This window comes from Myodes glareolus, chromosome 3, assembly GCF_982192425.1.
Source record: "Myodes glareolus chromosome 3, mMyoGla1.1, whole genome shotgun sequence".
Classification (NCBI taxonomy): Eukaryota; Metazoa; Chordata; class Mammalia; order Rodentia; family Cricetidae; genus Myodes; species Myodes glareolus.
This window is the reverse complement of record NC_142028.1, coordinates 3,568,493-3,578,988: the sequence shown is the minus strand read 5'-3', so window position 1 is coordinate 3,578,988 and position 10,496 is coordinate 3,568,493. Positions and strand designations below refer to the sequence as shown.

Genomic DNA, 10,496 nt, shown 5'->3' with positions numbered 1-10,496 from the left:
AGAAAGCAGGCTAAGCACAAGAATATATGGATTTTTCTTCTCTGCTTCTTGATAATGGATGTGGCGTGACTAGAGATTTCAAGCTCCTATTGCCAACTTCCTTGCCTTTCCTTGCTGTATGGACTATAGCCTGGAACTGTGAGCTCACATAAACCCTTTCTCCACCATGCTGTTTTGTCAGAGTATTTTATCACAGAATGGAACTAAGACACAATGAAACAGACAGCAACCTGAACACATGTGCAGAGACCTGTATGTAGATTGTCTGTATTTATATAATCCCATAAGAATTATTAAAATATCTGACGTTTCTAAGAACTAACATGAGAGAGGACATAAGGAGGAAGTGGGTGAAGCTACAGAGAGGAAACCCAAGGATTCTGTGGTGAAAATGCTATCCTGTCAGTGCTGGCATACTGGCTGTGATGCTGGACTAGTTTTACAAGACGTTGTTGTTGAAGGAAACTGGGTAAGATTTCATGGAATCCATCTTATTTCTAACAACTACATGTGACCCTACATTTGTCTCTAAATAAATAATTTAGAATATATAATTTAAAAGCCAATTTTCCCTATTTTTTGACAGACTCCATGTGATAGTTTTTCATCAAGTTTACACAAGCTCAGGTCATCTGAGAAGAGGGAACTTCAAATGAATCTATCTATAGACCTGTAGGCAAGTCTGTGAAGTATTTTCTTGATTAAAGATTGATGTGATAAGCCCAAAGGGCCCAGCCCACGGTGAACAGTGCCATCCTTTAGCAGGTGCTCCTGAGTTCTACCAAAAAAAAAAAAAAAGCAAGCTGAGTGAGCCATGAAGACCAGCCAGTAGGCAGCATTACTCTACAGTCTCTACTTGGGTCCCACCTCCAGGCCTTGACTTCCTGCCCTTACTTCATGATGGACTTTAACCTAGAGTTGTAAGAGAAAATAAACCCTTTCCTCCCCAAATTGCTTTTGGTCAGAATTTTTGTTACAGCGATAGAAAGCTACTTAGAATACTCATTAAAGACAATGTTATTAAAGGTAGCCAAAACAACAGGAAGTCAGCATAAAACAGGAAGCTCAAACTTTGCTCTCAAATGTCCTTACATTCTTAAATGGCTTGCCCTCAGCTATAACTTATGGTTATATCTTATGGTTCATTATGACTCAATATGCATCCCAATTTTTTATATTATTTTGCATAAGAGGCTATCTTTTACAGATGCCCTCGCTTTTGTTGGCCTGGATATCTTGTTATTATGATTTGCATATATACTTCACCTATGAGTCTGTTTTCTCCATCCTCTTCCAAGAGCTGTTTAAGGACTTAATGAGATAAACATAGGCACGCTCAATAAGTACTGACTGTTACAAACGTCTGTTTAATCGAAAAGCCACCTTATTCTGTCTTTGGCAATAGGCTCACACTCTATGTTGCATAAGCAATTAGTAAGTCCTGAGTGAAGAAAATGAATGCAAGCGTGATGGAGGTCACAAACAGGACAGCCACAATGCAGCATCTCAAGGGTAGATCAACAGGATTGTAAGATTAGGTAGACATAAAAGTTAGCTATGGGAAGACAAGTGGTTGTAAAATTGTAGCTTTGATGGCAAGTTCACTACCCCAAGGTAAAGTGGACTGGGTTAGGGAGGCTGCTTTTCTTTTCTTTTCTTTTTTAATTGATTTTTATTGAGCTCTACATTTTTCTCTGCTCCCCTCCCTGACTCTCTCCTGCCCCCTTTAATCCTCCCCCAAGGTCCCCATGCTCCCAATTTACTCAGGAGATTTTGTCTTTTTCTACTTTCTACTTCCCATGTAGATTATATCTATGTAAGTCTTTGTGTCCTCATTGTTGTCTAACTTCTCTGGGATTGTGGTTTGTAGGCTGGCTTTCTTTGTCTTATGTTTAAAAACCACCTATGAGTAAGTACATGTGATAATTGTCTTTCTGTGTCTGGGTTACCTCACTCAAAATAATGTTTTCTAGCTCCATCCATTTGCCTACAAAATTCAAGCTGTCGTTATTTTTTTCTGCTGTGTAGTACTCCACTGTGTAAATGAACCACATTTTTCTTATCCAGTCTTCAGTTGAGGCCACTTTTCATGCCAGCTAAGTGCTGTAGCTTCAATTAGAGACTTTCATTGAGCAGCTGGAAAACCCACATTCCTACAAGAGTTGGCAGGGGAAGAAAAGTGAATGAAGGGCTAAAGTCATAAAATAAAACAGCTCTATACCCAGGGAAGTCATATGGACAACCCTACCAGGGGATATGGCTCAGAGTGAGAATTATCTGGCATAGCTACTGCTTGAAATATCAAAGTAATTTTTACCTAGACACTGCCACTATGGCCTTTTTAAAGATTTTAATGCCTTAGCTGTTCAAACAGAATATCACACAAAATAACTATTGTCCACCCAATCTGTGGACAGTAGCCCATCTACTAATCTGTCAGTAGTTCATACGGTAGAGAGAAAATGAAAGCTAACAGTCCAGACCTAAAAACTACCTAGAGTCAGGCATGGTGGTGCAAGTCTATAATTCCAGCACTAAAGTGATAGAAACAGGAGGATCTTTAGTCCAAGGCCAGCCTCAGGTACAAAGCTAGTTTGAGGCCAGCCTAGCATACATGAGACTCCCTGTCTCAAAAAACAATAGTCTACTGCCACAACATCCATAAGGCACTTGATCTCATCTGATCAAAAATCAACAAGTAAATCTCATCAGTTTAAAAGAGCACATTTAAGATCATGTTAAATAATCTGTCAGTGAATGTTATTTAGCTTATGCTTGTGCACCTCGATTCTAAAAGAGCCTATCTTGGCAGGGCTCTGGATCATGGTGCCTAGTGAGAGCATATACATAGTTTATAAATTTAAAAAAATTGGTACTATATTAATGACAGTGATAATATCCCTTAAAATAGCATGAGTTACCAGAAGCCCTGAGCAGACTTTGCCAAAAGAATGTGTCAGACTTTCTGGCTAAAAAAGGCATCTGGGCTGGAGAGATGGCTCAATGGGTAAGGGGGCTGCTGTTCAATCATGAGAACCTCAGTTCAAATCTCCCGAGCCAAGGGGAAACACAGCCTAACCTAATCACTGAGGTCCAGGTTTAGTGAGAAACTCTGTCTCAAAAAAAGGTGGAAAATGGGGGGCTAGAGAGATTCTTGCTAGTTAAAAGCACTTACTGCTCTGATAGTTCCCAGCACTAACACACTGGCTCACAAACACTTGTAATCCAGTTTCAGGGGAGCCGATGCTCTCTTCTGACCTGCTGGAGCTCCAGCACGCATGTGGCACACACGCAAAGTATTTTCTTTAAAGGCAGAGAGTAGTCAGCCGCAGTGGTGCACTCCTGTAATTCAAGTGCTTGGTAGGCATTGATCGTCAGATCTCTGTAAGTTCCAGGCCAGCCTGGTCTACATAGGAAATTCCAGACAGCTAGGGGACAACCTAGTGAGCAAATCTATTGTTACAGGACTTAACCTCAGAGGATAGAGTTGCCAACAACACTGTAAATGCATTGATTGTATGGTGAAAATGAAGACTAAGCTAAAGATTCAGAGGTTTGAGAAAGCCCCGACCTGATAACTCGTTGCTCCTGAGCGCTGTTCTGCCTTCAGGTGTTAATGATATCAGTGTTTCTCTATGTACTTTGTATTCTGGACATGAAAATCAAGAATCAAAACAGTCAGGCAGTGGTGGTGCACACCCATAATCCCAGCACTCGGGAGTAAAAACAGGCAGATCTCTGTAGTTCAAGGTCATCCTGGTCTACTAGAGCTAGTTCCAGGGCAGCCGGGGCTGTTACACAGAGAAACCCTGTCTCGAAAAACCAAACCAAACAAAAAGAATCAAAACAACTTTCTGCCTTGGAAGGTGAGTTGCATCCATGTCATTCTTCAATCTTCATATATTCTAGCATTATAACAAAGCAGTTCTGGAAACAACTCCTTAGAGTAACTGAGAAATAAAATAAAGTGAAATATGAGACAATGCTGTCTCAAATGAATGCCAAAGGTACAGTAGCTGTGAACTGTTTCAGACTGTGACACATATCCACAAAACCCTAGTTTTCAGAATGTGGGGGAACTATAGCACTATATATATAGTGTGTGTGTATTATGTATGTGTATATATATATTCATATATACATATACATATATACATGTATGTATGTATGTATGTAAACACACACACATACGCCAGGCTTTGTGTTGGTTACATGTTTAGATATGTCCTTAGTAGAATTTCACAACTCCCCCATTACACTGAACAGGAGTGAAGGGCTGGAGAGATGGCTCAGTGGTTAAGAGCATTGCCTGCTCTTCCAAAGGTCCTGAGTTCAATTCCCGGCAACCACATGGTGGCTCACAACCATCTGTAATGAGGTCTGGTGCCCTCTTCTGGCCTGCAGACATACACACAGACAGAATATTGTATTAAATAAATAAAGTTTTATAAAGAACAGGAGGGAAGAAGGGAAGAAAAGAGAGTTCAATCCTAGAGGTAAAATAGCTAATCCAAGGTTAATTAGGAGTAGGAGAGGCAGGATATAAACACAAAGCTTAAACTTTGATTACTCAGCACTTTGTCTATGCAAACTAAATCCAGCATCTTACTAAAAGCAGAGTATACACATGTACACCTAGTACACAAAAGGTCTTCTTTTAAAATAACCCACGAACCCTTCAGTCAACCATCATTCCAGAGTTATCAGTGATTAATTCTTACCTCTCAAATCAAATGTTTATGCAAACAGAAACAGCTGGAGGTGCAGTCTAAGTTTTTATTGAGGCACAACAAGGCATTGTAACTGGTCTGAAGTTGAGGCAGTCAGGACCATTAACACAGCTGAGGGCTAAGTGCAAACAATTCACATTCACTGTGTGACTAGCAAGACTACATCACAATTTGTAAAGTGCCAGATTAGTGCTAACTGTAACTCCGCTTCAAAGTTTTCACATAAAGAGGAAAACAAAAAGTAAGGACCTCCTTCTTCCACTAGGAACAAAATATTTTCCCCAACCAGCTAATCACCAGGGTAAGGACTACTTTCCCTTAGATCCACTAGTGAGAACTTCATCTTTTACTCTGAACTGAATTTCAATCTTGATAAAGAAGATAACCTGAAAATGTGGAGTATTTCCAGCTACTCCCATAAATTGCTCCCCTGTGTAAGCGCAACCATATCTGGTCTCCCTGGAGGAGCTGGAGAATGGCATGGTTGCTAGCTGTCTCGTGGTCTGGAGCACCATCATTGGCATAGGCTGACACCAAAACCTCCTCATTCTTCATGAGGTTGACATATAGTGGTACATTCACAGCCAGTTTTAGCATGTGGAAAATGAATACATATGTGCCATTCACTGGGCAATTGAATCTACCAAGCTGAAGATCAAATGTCTCTCCCAAGTTGTTCAGAAGAAGGTCAAACACAATAGGTTGGTCTAAAGTTCCAGGAGCCAAATTGGATGTTCTGGCAGCTGAGAAGGCAACTCGCATTTGCTGAGGCAGGGGATAGACGTGTACGGGAAAGATGGCAGCTGCCGGGCTTGTCACTGGCACATCCACAGGGGTCATGCTCCGGGAGTCTCCTTGCCCAGAGTCTCCACTGTTAAAAGCCTCATGGTCTCTTTCTGGGCTGCTCACCTGAGAGGAGTCACTCCACCCTGTTGTTCATTAATAACAATGAGTTTTTAGAGAGGCATTAGCTTTGACAGGACATTTAATATTAATCAGTTCGTGAAAACACAAAATTTCAAAACAAAAGCAATAAAATGTAGCCAGAAGGTCCTAAGATATCTTGTGTCGATTGCCTTTTGTTTTTTAAAAGGTCAAAAAAAATATATCTTTCTCCCCAAATTGAGTAATTTACCAAAACTCATTAATATCAGTAACTGTCACTCAGCTAATTTTTCAGTGACCAGTCTTCCACTCAAAGTAGATAATATAAAAGGGCTCAAGAAAATTTAAGATTAGTTAAAAGACATCAGCTTTTAGAGCTACCAACTGCTAAGCCATTCAGCCTCCTTCTGACAGGAGGACTAAAGCCCCAAGGTAAAGATTTCATTCTCATTTCTAAGTTTAAATTTTGTGTGTGTGAACATGTAGGTGTAGGTGCCATGTATGTGCATAAGAAGTCCAGAGGTTGCTATCTCAGTTTCCTCAGTCTCTCTCTACCCCTTTTTTTGAGGCAGAGTCTTTCACTGACCCTGGAGCTCACCAAGAGCTTGACAGAAGGCCTGGCAAGCCTCTAAGATCTGCCCACTACCACTAGGGGCACCGGCAAATGCCACAGCACCCAGCTTTTTACATGAATGCTGGGAATCTTGACTCGGGTTTTCATGTTTCCATGGTAAGCACTTCACCACACACAACCACCTCCCCAGACCTGAAATAATAATGTTTTAGGTACTGTGTGAAAAACACTGCTCAATATGAGGAAGAGTATTATAGACATTGACCATTTTCTCAAAATAGGAAGACTTCTTTGCTTCGAAAAATGTCTCGGGAGCTGGAGAGATGGCTCAGCAGTTAAGAGCACTGACTGTTCTCCCAGAGGTTCTGAGTTCAATTCCCAGCAACCACATGGTAGCTTACAATCAATTGTAATGAGCTATAATAGCTTCTTCTGGCCTGCAGGAATACATGCAGGCAGAACACTGTACATATAACAAAATTAAAAAAAAAAAAAAAAAGAAAGAAAGAAACCCTGTGAAAAATGTCTCTGTAGTAACTCTTTTTCAATTACACTGAATCATTTAGTGGTCATGTCTCATTTTAACAAGAGTGATTAAGCACACTACCTGTGTTTTAATTGCTGCTTATTAAAATCTATCACTGTCCTATATCATTTATACCATGTATCAGTGGTATAAATTATACCAATTATTTTAAAAGCCATCATTCTGGGAGCTGGAGAAGTGGTCAGTGGTTAAGAGCACTTGTTGCTCTCACAGAGGACCTAGGTTTGGCTCTCAGCACCCACATGGTTGTTTCACAACCTCTGTAACTCCACTTCCATGGGATCAGATTCCTTCTTTTTTTTTTTTTTTTTAAAGAAGATTTATTTAGTTAGTTAGTTAGTTTACAGTGTTCTGTCTGCATGTGTGCCTGCAGGCCAGAAGAGGGCACCAGATTTTTTTTACAGATGGTTGTGAGCCACCATGTGGTTGCTGGGAATTGAACTCAGGACTTCTGGAAGAACAATCAGTGTTCTTACCCTCTGAGCCATCTCTCCAGCCCCCAGATTCCTTCTTGATACCACCAAGCACGCATATGGTTTAGAGGTATACATGAAGGTAAAACATACACAAAATAAAATGAATAAATCTAAAAAAAAAAAAAGGTCATCAATTAGAATCATCAGACTCAACCTAAAGTTAACATGGGGAATTGTGTCAAGGGTTAAATAAACATACACAATTAAATTGACAGTTTCCATATCCTTCTTGGTAGTTCACTTCCTCATTCAATAGTTTAGAACTACAGTTAAGCAAACTGAAACTTCAACAGATAAATGCTGAAAGCAATGTGCTTTACAGAAGTTGACAGGATACAGTGAAGTACAAGCATGCTTTCGTAATCTATACAGGTAATTACCCTTACCTCTTGAATTTGCCTGAAGACCACTAGATGTCCCTGATCTGTTATAACACTGCTGGAAATTATCCTAAAATGAATACATGAATATTTAACTTGGCACCAAAAGTACAGATTAATTAGCATTTAGGGAACACCATATACAGTGCAGAGTAAGGATGGAAATTCAGAAGCAGAGATGGCCTCTGTCATTCATCTTAATATAAAAGGGCATAGTCACATAACTTAGTTAATATAATCCAGGTTGTACATCAATGTAAAAATTAGTGTCAGCAAGAAGTCTTAGTAGATAGGACACTCATCACCAAGCCTGATTGACTAGAGTTAAATCTCTAGAACCCACCTGATAGAAAGAGGTAATCAATTCCTATAAATTATCCTCCAGCCAAAATACACACACATGTGCACACATGCATTCACATATACACCCCACACATGCAAACAAGTAAATAAAATAAAGTTTTAAAAAAGAAATAATGGTGTAACCCATATATAACCATGACAGAACGTTTACAAGGTTTGCTAAAATGTAATGTCTAAACCCCAATCAGTTTTCTTCAGATATAAGGACAAAAATTAGCTGAGTGATTAAATTGGAATAAACAAAACAGTTTAATTGGTAAAGATGAACTCTGCTATACATTACAAGTAAGTTAAGTTGAAGGTAGTTAAAGACTTATTTATTTATTTATTACATATACAATGTTAGAAGAGGTCATGGGATCTCATTATAGATGGTTGTGAGCCAACATGTGGTTGCTGGGAATTGAACTCAGGACCTTTAGAAGAGCAGTCAATGTTCTTAACCTCTGAGCTATTTCTCCAGCCAAGTTGAAAGTAGTTTAGTGACACTAAGGAACACAAGCACTGTACGTTTGAAAAAAAATTTTTTCTGCAATGTAGTGACCAACCAACAAAGAATTCAACCTCTGGACCCTTCTCCTATAAAGTGGAAGAGTAAATGAGCTTATGTGAACATGTAAGGTCCTTTATACCTTCTAAATTTCATCCTCCCTTATGATAGGAAAAATGTTCGCCAGTCTAACATTCACAACTGTCCCACAATTCAGTAGCAATAACTTACCCCGTGAGTGTAAGGTGTGCCAGGATATTCTGTAGCTTGCAGCTGCAGTTGACTGTAATTCCCATTAGAAGCTGAAAGGGGTCCTCTGCAACTATCAAAACCTAATGAGTAAACAAACAACATGCATAAAATGATGGGAAATGAAGCTCACTAAACTCTGACTCTAAAAGTTAACCTGGACAGGGACAGCTGGACAGATCTTACAATGTCATCATTAGATATATGTCTTCTCTGTTTTAAAAGAATATGAAACTTCATTACTGTGTTCCCACTGTCGAAATTTATGGACTTGGTTGGTATTTCCTTCTTGTCTTTGTACAGGGCCAATGAAGAAACACTGGCTACTTTAACAACCTTAAAGCAGACTCCAAGAATAACAGCTAAAGCATGACCTTTTTGTTTTGTTTTGTTTTTCAAGACAGGCTTTCTCTGTGTAGCCTTGGCTGTCTTGGAATTTGTTTTGTAGGCCAGGTCGGTCTCAAACTCATAGATATCTGCCTGCCTCTGCCTCCCGAGTGCTGGAATTAAAGTATGTGCCACCTTTTCCCAGCTAGCATGACTTTTTTGACCAAATCCAGCAACCAGAACATCATTTTCCTCAATGAAGTTCAAGCGAACTCACTGAGTATCAATGCTGAGACAATCTCGCCATTTTTGATGAGCCACACCCTGACACACTTCCTGATAGCAGAATTTGGCTATTTGGCTTTGACCCCTACTTTTTCAGCACAATTCCCTTTGCAAGCACCCCCAAAAGGATCAAACTCCAAGTGGGGTTTCTTGTATTGTTCATCATACCACTTCAGGTCCTGTCAGAGACTGGCGTAAGGAGACCACAATATTTGCCCATCTTGTTGGCATCATGGGCCAGAGTGAAAGAGATGTGCTCCTTATTTAAGTAAAAACATACTAAAATGTTTCTACAGTAAAATACCATAATTCTGCTAGCAATTTATTTATTTTGTTTTTTTGATACAGAGTTCCTCTGTATAGCCCTGGCTGTCATAGAACTTCCTCTAGAGACAAGGCTGCACCCAAACTCAGAAATCCCCCTGCCTTGCCTCCCAAGTGCTGGGGTTAAGAGCATGCACCACCAGGCCCAGCATCTTCTGCTGACCTCTAACACTACTGAAACATGAGTTGAGGTTGGGTGAGGGTGGGGCTAATGTAATTGGTACTTAAAACTTCAGCATCAAATTCTTTTGCTAATATCAAACTGCCAACACAATATTTGAAACCATAACTAAATCTAAATCTTAAGAATACACTATGTGGATTCAAATTCTCTTGTTTTTATCTGCAATATACTTTGGAAATAACTTGAAAATGAGCCTTTTAAGAAACATTTTAAGAGTTAATTATGAAACATTTTTAAGAGTTAAATAAATCATTAAGAGATACCGTTCAAATATGAAAATCAAAATCCCCCTTGAAAACCAAACTGATCAACCTCTCTTCAGTAAGCCACAGGATTAAGCTGCTTTGCAGACAGCAAGTTAGGTCTGTTGCAGAGAACAGGTATATTGAAAATACTGGAGGGCTGGAGAGATAACTCAATGCTTTAAGAGCACTGGCTGCTCTTGCAGAGAACCAGGGTTCAGACCCCAGCACCAACAGGGCAGCTCACAACTGTCTGGTACTCCAGTTCCAGGAGAGCTGACAACCTCTTCTGGCATCTGTAGGCACTGCACTTACATTGAGGAAAAAATACTCATAAATAAAAAATAAGTAAAAAATTTTTAAGTACTCTATTACCTATTAATAGGTAGGTAATACAAAGAGAACAGAGAAAAGTTAAAATTGAGTCCAGTTTGAGTCAG

At 39.6% G+C, this 10,496-nt stretch overlaps 1 protein-coding gene across 3 annotated transcripts in view; it reads right to left on the bottom strand.

Annotated features, from left to right (window-relative positions):
• Positions 1-4,762: 4,762 nt before the first annotated feature.
• Caprin2 (caprin family member 2) overlaps positions 4,763-10,496 on the bottom strand; it is a 51,860-nt gene continuing 46,126 nt past the window's right edge. For all 3 annotated transcript variants that reach the window (XM_087903938.1, XM_087903939.1, XM_048432726.2), the window contains 3 exons: positions 8,677-8,777; positions 7,599-7,662; positions 4,763-5,659 (listed from right to left, as the gene is read on the bottom strand). In XM_087903938.1, coding sequence (XP_087760064.1) covers positions 5,094-5,659; positions 7,599-7,662; positions 8,677-8,777 — 731 coding nt within the window. In that variant the 3' untranslated portion in view covers positions 4,763-5,093. The remainder of the gene's footprint in view (positions 5,660-7,598; positions 7,663-8,676; positions 8,778-10,496) is intronic.